The sequence below is a fragment of the Tupaia chinensis genome, unplaced genomic scaffold (genome assembly GCF_000334495.1).
Source record: "Tupaia chinensis unplaced genomic scaffold, TupChi_1.0 Scaffold142898_2, whole genome shotgun sequence".
Taxonomy (NCBI): domain Eukaryota; kingdom Metazoa; phylum Chordata; class Mammalia; order Scandentia; family Tupaiidae; genus Tupaia; species Tupaia belangeri.
The window spans coordinates 162,598-175,723 of NW_006202744.1; the positions used below are offsets into that span (position 1 = coordinate 162,598).

Consider the following 13,126-nt stretch of genomic DNA (forward strand, 5'->3'; position numbering starts at 1 on the left):
TAATTAATTAGATGCAAACATCTTTAACAAAACACTAGATAACTGAATTCAAGAGCATGTTAAAGATTATATGCATAATCAATGGGATTTATCCCTGGGATACAAGGATGGTCCAGCATAGATAGATGGATGTCATATGACCAACTTGAACATATGTGGGGCACCCATGCTATGCACGCATGCCCAAAATTCCTAAAGGAAGGAGAAAATAGAGGGGTAGGCATTGCAGCATCACTGCTCTCCATGGTGAGTGCTTTCTCATTTTCCCTTTCTCTCTCACTCTGTTCTCTGGTGAGAGCATGTGCCCTCTGGCACATTAAAAAACAAACAAACAAAAAAACCAAAAAAACAAAAAAATCACTCCTTAATGTAGTGAGCTACACATATGAATATAATACAGGATAAAGACCTGATACTGACAATATATATTAAAAAAAAGTTCGACAAAATTCAATACTCTTTTATAATGAAAACCCTCAACTTGGAAAGAAGAAAATTAGCTAAACATAACAAAGGCCATAAATGAAAAAGTAATAAATGCAAGTAACATCATATTCACTGATAAATGGAAAGAAATGTTTTTCTCTAAGATCAGGAAGGCAAGGATGGCCTCTTTCTCTTCTATTCAAGAAAGTACTAGAAGCCGAAACCCGGGAAATTAGGCTAAATAAATACATAAATAAATGGCATCTGAATCATAAAGGAAGAAGTGAAATTGTCTCCATTTGCAGATAGCATATAATCTCTTATATAGAAAACCCTAAAGATCTCATCAAAAAACTTATAAGTAATAAACTCAGTGAAGTTGCTAAATACAAAAGCAATATGCAAAACTTAGTTGCAGGACTGTTCAGGGGTACAATGGAGAAACTAGATGCTGTATAAGGCAGACCCACATTAGAAAGTTACCAGTTTGTTTTCAGAGAACTCCCTGAGTATGCTGACAAAGTGCATGCTCATGATCCAGCCTGCCTGAAGCTGGAAGTGGATTACATGGTCGAGACCCTGTTGGGGGTGCTGTATCTCTCTCTTTCTCTTTCTTTCTCTATGTCCATTTTTGTCTCAATCCTAGAAGAAATAAGTTAAAATTGCCTAAATGTAATTGCAGTACCAGCAGAGGGCATAATGGTTACTTTGCTGGACTCCCACATAGTTCCAGTCTCAGAACCAGCAGCTTAAAACTCATACTAAGCGCATATGCATGCATGCCCAAAATCCAGAGAGGAGAAGAGAGAAGGGATTGAGGTGTGGCCATCTCCCCTGGAGGGTAATTTATCACTTCCTGTCTCTCTGTCTCTCCAGTAAGTGCACATGCCCTATAACAACAACAACAACAACAAAAAAAAAACTCTCTAAAAAAAGATTAATTGCATTCCTATACTCTAACAATGACTATCTGAAAAGGAAATTGGAAAAATAATACCACTCGTTATAGTATCAAGAATAAACTCAGTTTGGGAGGTGAAAGACTTGCTGACTGAATCCTATAGTACATTGATGAACTCATGGTTTTGTAGGACAGAAACCTTGGCACAGAGAGTTGGAGCTATAGAACATTGATGAACTCAATGTAGGACAGAAACCTTGGCACAGAGAGTTGGGCTCTTTGCTCAGGACTGTAAATCAAGCTATCCACATGCTGTCTCATCTTGTGTTGCAATTTTCTTCTGACAACTCTCCCATATATCAAAACTCACTTGTTTTGGGGGAGTAAAATTTTTGCTCTAGGGAGTGTGCACTCACTAGAGAGAAAGACAGAGAGACAGAAAATGGGAAATCAGTCCCAAAGGGGAATGGCCACTCCACAATCCCTTCTAATCCATTCTCTTCTTGGGATCTTGGGCACACACACACATGCACCCAATGTGAGTTTTAAGCCATCAGGTCTGGGACTTGAACCAGAGTTGACTACGTAGGAGTCCAGCAACACAATCATTATGCCATATGCTGGTCCTTTGTGGATTCTTATGCATTCAAATATCTTAGAAATTTAAAACTTGAACAGAGGGTTTTCTTCCTATAGAATATTGTGAATGAAGTAATCAAATTAAAAACTTTAAAATATGTCATTAAAAATTTAAAGCATCTCGGGACCAGGAGTTGGCAATAGTGGCTATGTCGCTGGACTCCCATGTAGTCGACCACAGTTCAAGTCCTTAAACTCATGCTGGACGCGTGTGCATGTGTGCCCAAGATATAAAGTTAGTTTATACTAATTTACTTTATATAAATTAGTTTTTCAACTTCACTTCCTGAATACTGTATCTACAATAAGAACAACATGGTTTATCTATGATAAGGTTACATATCACTAATATCAGTCTATAAAGACTAAGTAGAAGAGAGATGAAATATTTCTATCCTGGGGATCAGTAGTTGGTGTAATGACTATGTTGCTCGACTCCCATGTAGTCGGCCGCAGTCTGAGTCCTGGACCCGGTGGCTTAAACTCATGCCAGGTGCATTTGCGTGTGCCCAAGATCCCAGAAGGAGAATGGAGGAGAAAGGATTGGGGCATGGCCATGCCCCCTGGGGGGTGATTTCTCACTTTGTGTCTCTCTGTCTCTCTCTCTCTGTCTTTCTGGTGAGCACATGTACCCTATAGTAAAAACCTCTCAAAAAAAATTTCTATCCTGTGTAATATAATCCAGTGCATACTAATAGAAAACATTCAGTTTTGCAGGGCATCTCTAATGAGTTGCTGTCTCTATCTCCACATATACTGTATAGCAACCTCTATTTTGCAAAGCTGAGCATCATTTAGATTGTCCACTAGATGGCATACAGTTACACATAGAAGTAGACAATAGAAAAAAGATTTCATGCAATTAGAGATTTTGATAAATAAAAGAGATGTCTAACAAATGAAACAACTACCAAAGAAAATGTTCTCAACTCACCCTAAATCTTTATCCAGGACAAAATCCTCTCAAATTCCTACTGTCTTATTAATCAAAACATGGCAAAGAAAGAAAGAAGAAATGAAAAGCTATATAAACAATCCTTCTGAGCCATAAAATTTAGCTTAAAAGGATAATTTATATCCATTCATTCATGAGATAATGGTGTAATTTAATTTGTTAATGGTAGAAATTCTGGCATTAGATTGTCTAGCTTCAAATTTAGAGTGCACAGGTTTATATCCCAGCTTTTAGGTTCTCAGTTCAGTAACATTAAATAAGTCATTAAACCACGCTGCACCTCAATATCTTCACCTTAAAATGAGAATATCAGTAACATCTCCCTCAACAAGACTATATTAAGGTCATAAGATAGCAAAGCTTGAACTGGTCCTATAGTCTACTGGTTGAGGAAACTGGATCCCACATGGCCAACTACAATTCAAATCCCAGCCCCGACAGCATAGAAACCATCTGCAGTGTGCCCATGTATGTCCACATCCTGACAGGATGAAGAGATGAAGAAGAGATTGTGATATGACCCATCTATTAGGGCTCTCTCTCTCTCTCTCTCTCTCTGTATCTTTCTGGTGAGTGCATATGTTCTATGGCAATTTATTTTTTAAAAGGAAAAATGTATGCAAAGCTTTTGGGACGTAACTGACAAGTGTTAGTTATTGTGTATTCAGAAAAAAATACACCAGACATTTTTCAAGGTGTAGGAAACAAGAAATTCAAGCTGTCATGGAACTTGCATTCTGAAATACAAGAACAATATTCTCATTCATCCTGATAAAACAAAAGAGCCAGAGAAGGGTGCCCTGACGTCCTACCTGAAGAGGGCAAGCTGTCCCAGGCTACAGATGAAGGAAACATCTTCCGGGGAAAAGTTCTGAAGCCAGATCATATGTTATGTGTGTAAGATACAGCAAGGAGCACAATGAAAAGTATATACAGTGTGTTCTGTTTTTATAAAGAAAAATGTAAAATTGTAAATTCTCTTTGAGGAAAAATAAGCTACACAAAATTACAATGACTACAAAAACATGCCAAAATATAACCAATGTTTTATTTGGGTGATGAGACTATGAGTGATGCATATTCTTTGTCTCATAAGGACAGAAATTTGACTGCTTTTTCTTGTTTGTAAAATCCCTTCCAGAGGCCCTGAGGTGAGGCATGCCCACAGAAATTATCAGACCATTTTGGCCCATTTGATAACAAAAATCTTCCTACCTTCTCTCCCTGGCATAGTAATGGGTGAGTCACTCCCACAATCATTAGCAGGCCATTTTGATTCATTGATAACAGGACTTTTCCAACAATCCTGTCTTTGGGACAGCATCCTGTGACTGTATACAAATCCCCTTATCCCTGTTAAAGTCCTGCTTCCACATGCCCTGCCTTTTTGAGCCAAGGGAAAGGTCTTCACTAAACTCTCTCACTCTCAAAATCAAAGAAAAGGATCCTCTGTACCTGATCATCCTCAGAGAAAGGCATGTTTTGCCTCCTCTCTGGGCTTAGGTCACTCAAATTCACGCTTAAAAATAAACCACATTAATTCATTATGTTTGCAGAGTTTGTTATTTGTGTCGACACTTGTTTTGATAATACTATGTTTTCTGAATATATATTACTATATTCTATTTCTAAAACAAAAAGGCATTATTATTGAAAGTGCTCATAAATAAAAGAGAATTTCGATTCCTGAAGGAGTACTTAGAGTTTTTTCTTTTACTATGTAGTGGACATGTTACTATTTTTATTTTATTTAAATATTCTAATACAGGTCTAATACAATTTACTCTTACTATTATCCCATTCAATACTTTGACTCCAAATTTTTTCTCTTCCTATATACTGACTGTAAATCTTTACTTTTCAACTAATGGTTCATGATATGGATGTTTGTCTTGAAATTTCTTCAGGTCTTGCAATGTGAAAAAATTGCTCTCCGTTTAAGAAAAATTTCTTTCAAATGAGTAGTCAGTGAAAATGCTATGATAGTTTATTTAACTGCTCTTTCAAAAAAGACTTTTCTAATTCAATGAAGCAGTGAAGGATCTGTAGAAATAAGGTGACACATCCAGAAAACAAATGATACGTGTTAATGTCTTCATTTATGTCCAGATATGTCTACTCCTAAATGTATTTCTTAAAGTCTATGCCTCAGCAGTAACACAATTATAAATTAGCATTGATACTACGCTTTTTATGTAATTTTTAAATGATTAGGCTGTCCCCTTTTAATCAAAAATATAACTTTTAAAGTTCATCATCTTTTGCAGCATTTTATGGTAATTTTATTACCCTAATATTTCCATTATGCTTTAAAAGACATAAAGATTAACATTTCTTTGAGAATTGGAATCATGTATAGACAAGGTAAATGATTGGGGGTGATTTTAAGAATTTATCCCTCAGGGGAACCAGCAGTTAGTGTAATGGCTATGTCGCTGGACTCCCAGTAGTCGACCGTGGTTTGCGTCCCAGATTCGGTGGCTTAAAACTCATGCCGGGCACGTGTGCGTGTGTGCCCAAGATCCCGAGAGGAGAATGGAGGAGAAGGGATTGCAGCGTGACCATCCCCCCTGGGGGGTGATTTCTCGCTTTCTGTCTCTCTGTCTGTCTCTGTCTCTCTGGTGAGTGCACACACCCTATAGCGAAAATCTCTCCCCCCCCCAAAAAAAAGAATTTATCCCTCAGGGAATATTCAAAATGTAGGAATTTTTTTTCTAGGAGTGTTTATTGCCTTACTTTGCTTAAAAACTCAATTGCAAATCACAGAAATGCCTCACTTACTTTAGCCATGTAAATATTTTTTTAAGTGGTGTATGAGAAGAAAAAATATGAGCCCACAGTACAGAGAATTCAGGAAAAGTCTCTTATAAGTTTACTCATGTGGAGTCAACAGGAACCTGCATTGCTGCAACATCACTACAGATTTGAGAGAATGGAGAGGGTTTGAATAGTTGTGATGTTTATATAATTTTATATTGCCACCAAGATCCCTCTATGTTCTTTTTTTCTTTCTTTTTTATGTTGTGGATGAACACTGAGATAGGAGTGTAGTTTTGGCAAATACAGAGAATGACTGTAAATGCTGTTTTTTTTTATCAAAAAAAAAAAGTGAGTGTGAGACATATTCATCAGAACAAAAAAAGGGTTCGTTTTATAGACCTGGATACTATATATACATTTTTAAATGAATGACAAAAATTATTTTAGTAAATGCATGATAAATTTAATTTTTCATAAAAGTGCTACTGAATTTTAAATTTTATGTAAAGATTTGGCATATATCTATGTACTACCAAATGTACCTATCTGAAGTGTTTAATATAATAATAAAATTCTAAAATTTATAATAGTTTTATACCTATAAAAATCTCTAAATATGTGCACAAATTTTTCCTTTTATGACAGCCAAGAGACAGTAGGTAAAAAAGGTCTTAATCACTTAGTATTTCTTAACATTTCTAATAAACAGAGCATGATAATTTTTTTTTTGAGAGATTTTCATTGTAGGGCGTGTGCGCTCGCCAGACAGACAGAGAGAGACATAGAGACAGAAAGCGAGAAATCACCCCCCAGGGGGGATGGCCACGCTGCAATCCCTTCTCCTCCATTCTCCTCTTGGGATCTTGGGCACGCACGCACACGCGCCCGGCGTGAGTTTTAAGCCACCGGGTCCGGGACACGAACCGCGGTCGACTATGTGGGAGTCCAGCGACATAGCCATTACGCTAACTGCTGGTTCCCGAGCATGATAATTTTTTAGACACAAATATTCTTAAGAATAATTCTTTAAAATATTTGGCATTTCAGAATATAAGGAAATTTCTATCTCGGATTTAAATATTACTTATGAAAGTGGTTTCCATTCCTAAAACACAAGCAAGAAAATTAAAAGCAACAAGAAAAGCTATTCAGTATCTTCTTACCTATCTTCCACTTTGTATCACAGGTAGTCCCCCCCAAAGTCATTTCTTCAGAGTTAGATGTTTAACTTCCTTATTAGCAATCAAATGATAGTACCTATCCATGATAAGAAAATGTGTATGAATTCCACCATTCATAAAAATTTAACTCAAATTGATAGCATATAACTATCCAATCAAAACTGTAGATTCACGTCAATGCTTTCCCATGCTCTCTCAAGTGTCCTCTCAAGTCATCCTCAGACGCTGTTTTTATTTCATGTACTCCCATTTTCTGGCACCTCTTTTCTTTCTTCTGTCACAAATATGATGGTGGGGGGACACTAACAAGGTAGAAAAAGTGGCTTTAAGTTGTACTTGGTATATTCATTTGCTAGGGCTACCATAACAAAACACCACAGACTAGAGTGTTTGGGAATTTATTTTCTCACATATTTGGAGGTTGGGGATTCAAGATCATTGGGGTGCTGGTAGGTCTGGCTTTCTTTGAGGGGTATCAAGGAGGTCTCTCTCCTTTCCTTGTAAATGACCTTCCACTGGCCTCTTCACATCAGTCATCCCTCTGCAGACAAGCACCCTAGAATGTCTGTGTTTGCCCCGTTCTCTCTCTTTTTATTGCCAGAGGGCAGTCACCAAAGAGAGAGAGAGAAAAAAAATAAATAAATAAATAAAAAATAAACCCTGAATGGTGTGTGGTCATGCTGCAATTCCTTCTCCATTTCTCCATCCTGTCAGAATTTGGGGCACACATACACATAGACCTGATGTTTCCCAAGGCACCAGGGCTGGGATTAGAGCCATAAGTGACTATATGGGGCATGACTTTCTATACACAGCACTAATTATTGCAACACTGGATCGGCCCAATAAAAATTCTTTTTTTTTTTTTGGAGAGGTTTTTTTCTTATAGGGCACATGCACTTGCCAGAAAGACAGAGAGACAGAGAGACAGAAAACAAGAAATCACCCCCCGGGGGGAATGGCCACACCGCAATCCCTTCTCCTCCATTCTCCTCTCGATATCGTGGGCACTCACGCACATGCACCCAATGTGAGTTTAAACCACTGGGTCTGGCACTCAAACCGAAGTTGACTACATGGGAGTCCAGTGACATAGCCATTACGTCAACTGCTGGTCCCCCAATAATAATTCTAACATAAGGACTTACTATTCAGTTTTAACCTCTCTCATCAGGAAAAGAGTCAAGCCGAGAGTGTAAAAAGTGGAGCAGATCTGTTAAAAAACAGTTTACATCAAAGGTCATATGAGGGAAGCCAAAAATAGTCTTTGGGAAACAACTAGTTCCATGGTTTTCAATCTCTACTCCCTGGAAACCTAGTAGTTTTAAGAGGATATCTCAAAATTCTATGGTGGAGTGTCTGGGATTCTGGGTTTCCTATACTCACTCAGCTCCAACAATTGGTCTTCAGCATAAGATTCAAATGTTATAAATAATACTAACTTGCCAATCTGGTCTGTTTGATTTTACAGATAGAGAAACAGATCCCAGAATTCTAAGTAATTTGCCCAAAATCTTATGCCACATAATCTTAACTTTCCCTAATATCATATATATATTATTGGGTTGTTGGAAAAGTCATGATGTATTTTTCTGTTTTTCTATACAAAGGATGTCATGACTTTTCTATGATTTTAGATAGATAGATAGATAGATAGATAGATAGATATAAACACACACACATATCTATATCATATATATATGTAAAATGCTCATAGTAGCTACAGTTCTGTAGTTATATCCCATCTTATTTAGCTTTATTAATTATACCTTTGAGTCTTATCTGAAGCATTCACATTGGCCCCTTTCTTCAGAAGAAATTCTACCATTTCTACATTATTTTCAATAATGGCAAGTAAAAGTGGAGTATACCCATCCTGAAAAAAAATTTCAAAAATGTTATTCACAATATTCTACCAAAGTTACATGCCTTTAAGTCTTAAGTTCAATTTAAAAAGTAAATATACTTATGAGAAGTCTCTGATACATTTTTTAAATTTTAAATGAGCTTGATACGTAATGAAATGTGGTTTCAAATATCAAGAAAACAAATTATGGGTCATCAGAAAAGTTATGATACATTTTTGCATAGAAAAATATATCATGACTTTCCAATGACCTAATAATTAGAGTTAGACCTGTCAAAGTATCTATTTCAGGCTTAATTCAAATTGTGGGCAAGAGAAACCTGGAATAATTAAGTGATAAACATTTTGTATTTAATGTAAGTATTTTATACCATCAATTCACATTTTATAATTCATAACCTGGTTTCCACAGTTTTATTTAAACCTCAGAAACTGGAACTTATTTGGGGTTGTTATATAGACCAAATATCAGTGAAACAAAATTTAAAGGTTCTTTAAAAAGTATTTTTCAGTTAGCTATAGTACCTCAATTGGGATTAGATTACTTTTAACATAATGTGATTTCTTAATTCAACCTAATTATTTATGAGTATTTAAATAAAGTAGGGGGAAAGGTGAGATTTATGATCTTTATCAACATTTTTCACAAAGAAATCAAATGTTTTCCACTTAGTATGGCCCTTTGAACAAGTATCATTGTTAAATATGATGATACTTTGGAGGTCAGGTTTATCATCTACAATGAAATAGAGAAAGACTTTAAAAGAATATAATTTACCAGTAATTGATGATCTCATCTCCTTTTCCTTCTCCTCCATATTGAGAAGTTAATTCTTTATATAGCATATATTTTAATAAATACTTATCTGAAATTAATACCCTCTTTAGTTCCTAAAATATAGGATTTTTGTAATAGAAAACTACCTTATTTTTAGCTTCAAGATTGGCCTTGTGTTCAGTTAATGAGGTACTTTGACCACAGACAGCATAAGGAAGAGCACTATTACAATGCAAATCCATCAGATTAGGGTCTGCACCATGGTTTGGAAGAATAGTGGTGCACATCTCCTTTCCACACTGTACTGCCTGTCGGTGCAAAAAGAATATATGAGTAAACTGTTTCCTACTTAGAATATGATACATTAAGTAACATTAATACCATATTTTAAAGTATAAAACTCAACAAAAGTTAACTAGGCGGACTCATGTATATAATAATCCAAAAGAAGACACACACACACACACACACACATACCTTAATCACTAGGAATCTGTTTTCATCATCCTGAACATTTATTTTGCATTGTTTTTCAATTAAGAGAGATACAATGTATATCCATTCTTACAGGCCAGGTGCAAAGGTGTTCTATATCAACATAACAAATACAATGTTAGAGATAAACCTTAGTTTGAGAAGTTACTTATAACCAAGAACAGATAGTATTTTATTTATTTTTTTTATGATTTATAGTGCATGTGTGTTTGCTGGAGAGCAATAGAGACAGGGAAAATGAGGTCCCCTCTCTGCAGTCCCTTCTCCTCCATTCTCCTCCTGGGATTTTGGGTACACATACACATGCCTGGTGTGATCTCCAAACCACCTGGATTGGGACTTGAACCATGGTTAGCTATGTGGGAGTCCAGCACCTTAACCACCAGACCATGTAATGTCAGACCTCTCATCAGAAACAATGCAAGCAAGGAAAGAATGGGAAATATATCCAGAGTGTTAAGCAAAAAACAATTTCAACCAAGAATACTATACCCAGCAAGATTATCTTTCATATGGGGAAAAAAAAAGTCAAAAATATTCTCTGATAAATAACACCTTAAAGAATTAACCAACACCAGACCAGCTCTCTAAGAAGTGCTGAAGGGAGTGCTACATGAGGAAAACTAAAGTCGGACACACAGATATAAGAGTACAAGAAATAACCAAGAGAATGGCCAGCCTAATGGTAGGGTCGTGTGCAGCTGAATGTTAACTTCCAGAGCTAAAATGGAAAGATCAGACTATAGTAACACTGCAAATTCAGTAGAAGAGAGATGGATTATGTGCGTCTGAACTAGTGAAAAAGAATTTTTTTACTTTAGACTAAAACATTACTGATTTCCTTTGATGCTTTGATTTCTATATTTAAGGGTTTTTTCCTTCTCTTGAAATGTTGATAGGTCCATCGACCTACTATTTGAACTGAATCCTAACCTTTTTCCTGGATTTAAAATTTTTTCTTAACTTTTTTTTAAATTTTGATTTATTAAAACTAAAATTTTCCTTTGGAAATTAAAAATGCATTATAAAAATACCTATTAATACCTATTTAATGACTGCAGTAAGCTATATAGCCCCAGCGAGGTGCTACTTTATAGTGTATTTACTTTACTCACTGAGGTTTATGCCTACAGTCAGACATGCATTCATAAATACGTACAGAGCAGCTGTGCTTGCTATTGAAAGTCTTTAAATAAGATCATTAGTGAATCAATAAAATGTGAAAAAAAGGTATAGAAAACAACTGTACATACCAGAGACAGTGTGGGAGAAGCAGGGAGGGTTGGCAGAGGATGGAAGGTAGGGAATCAAGAGAAAAAACAAAGCAAAATATATAAGAAAAAAGAAATAGAAAACTATTTGTTGATGATAATATGTATGGTAATATCCTTGATTAAGCCAATATTCAATGTATACTGGATGGAAAATCTCATTTTGTATACCGTATTGATGGTCAGTGAATGGCTGTAAATAAATTAACTAATAAAAAAGGAGATAAATTTTTAAAAAAGAGAGAAAAAAATTACTCAACAAAATACTGGCAAACCAAATTCGGCAACATAGCAACAGGATCATACACCATATCAAGTGGGATTCTCCCTGGGATGCAAGGAGGGTTGAAAAAATTTTTAATAATAATAGAATTAATGTATTAATTAATTACAAATCTTAAAAAATATATAACATTAACACCACTAAGGATTAAAAAAATCACATGACTGTCTCAACAGAAAAGGCTTTTGCAAAATTCCACATCCTCTTGTGATGAAAAAACTCCAAGTGAACTAAAAATTCAACAAAATTACAAATTACCTAATCATAATAAAGGCTATATATGAAAGGCTATAGCTAACATCATACTCAACATTGAAAACAGAGCTTTTCTGTAAGCTTTCCATCTAAGACCAGATTTTAGGCAAGGAGGCTCACATAGTACTACAAGTCCTAGCCAGAGGAAATCGATAAGAAAGGAAATAAAAGACATCCAACTCAGAAACTCTACAGATCTAAATTACTGATAATGTACACTTAAAAATCTGTTAAAAGGGCGGCTCTCGTGTTAAGCATTATTAATAAAATAAAATTAAAACTGCTTCCTTGCATGAAGTTTGTAGATTTGGGAGAGTAAAGTATGGAGTGCCTCAGTAGAGACAAAGGCGATGGGAGGAACAGGCAGGATCAGGCCCCCAAACACTCAGGTAAGTATGCAAAAAAGAGAGAGAGAGAGAGAAGCTGAAAGTAGGAGTGTGAGCCTCTTCCAGCATTTACCAGGCGATTTCTCGGCCCTGGGAAACCTAGAGGGACAACCAGTGTTAAACCGCCCACACTCATCTTGGAGGACCCAGAGGCCCCGCTGCCTCTCCACAGTGCCCTCGGTCACCCGCTGGCTCTTCTGCTCTGGTCACTTGTATTCTTTGTCCCACATATTCACATCATATTTCTTGAGTTGAAGGTATTTCTTCAGCTTCTCTAAATCTCCCATCGAGGCCGCTTTGTGAAGTTTCTCGAAATCCTTTTCTCGAAGGTTGCGGCCCATGGCCAGGTCTGAGGAGCTGTAGGATTCATCCTCCTGCCTCCAGACATGGAAATGCTTTTTCAAGGCTGCTCAGGCTGAAGTCGTGGTCAGACTAGGCTGTTCTGGGGCTCCGCAAATCCCGCTTGTCCCTCTGCCCCGCCAATGGGCTCGTCTCGTGGCAGCCTCCCACCTCGCTGAGCGTGGAAGGGCGCTGATGAAAGCAGCTGGCTGGGCTGTGGCGTGGGGCGGGAGGAGGCCTTGGTTGCCCAGCAACGCCCAGGAACTTGCGCATAGCTGCTCTTATTGTGCAGTCCAAGGAATTCCCACCTAAGGAACCCTTGACTACACACCTTCATTCTTTCTATTAGATCATGAGCCTGCCAACTTTCTTATAACTAGCCACGTCTCGTTCAAGATAAACCCAATGCCTTGAACCCTTACCAACTGTGATTTACCCTCCTTGTGGTGGGGATGGATCTCTTCCAGTAATCTTGCCTCCCAACACCTCATCTCCATAGCCACTTGCTAAGTCATTTTTAAAAATAATCGCAGTGCCTCCATAATCTCAATTTCAGACATACTTCTCAAATACCATCTCTCATATTTGAG

The 13,126-nt window shown here is 36.9% G+C and overlaps 1 protein-coding gene across 1 annotated transcript; it reads right to left on the minus strand.

Moving 5' to 3' along the window:
• Positions 1–3,788: 3,788 nt before the first annotated feature.
• Positions 3,789–12,615, minus strand: LOC102468845 (ankyrin repeat domain-containing protein 7). The gene is given in 7 exon segments (XM_027766390.1): positions 3,789–3,863; positions 6,845–6,938; positions 8,632–8,738; positions 9,654–9,815; positions 9,985–10,058; positions 10,061–10,095; positions 12,408–12,615. Coding segments are annotated over 6 exon segments (564 nt in total). The 5' UTR covers positions 12,539–12,615; the 3' UTR covers positions 3,789–3,863; positions 6,845–6,883.
• Positions 12,616–13,126: the final 511 nt, after the last annotated feature.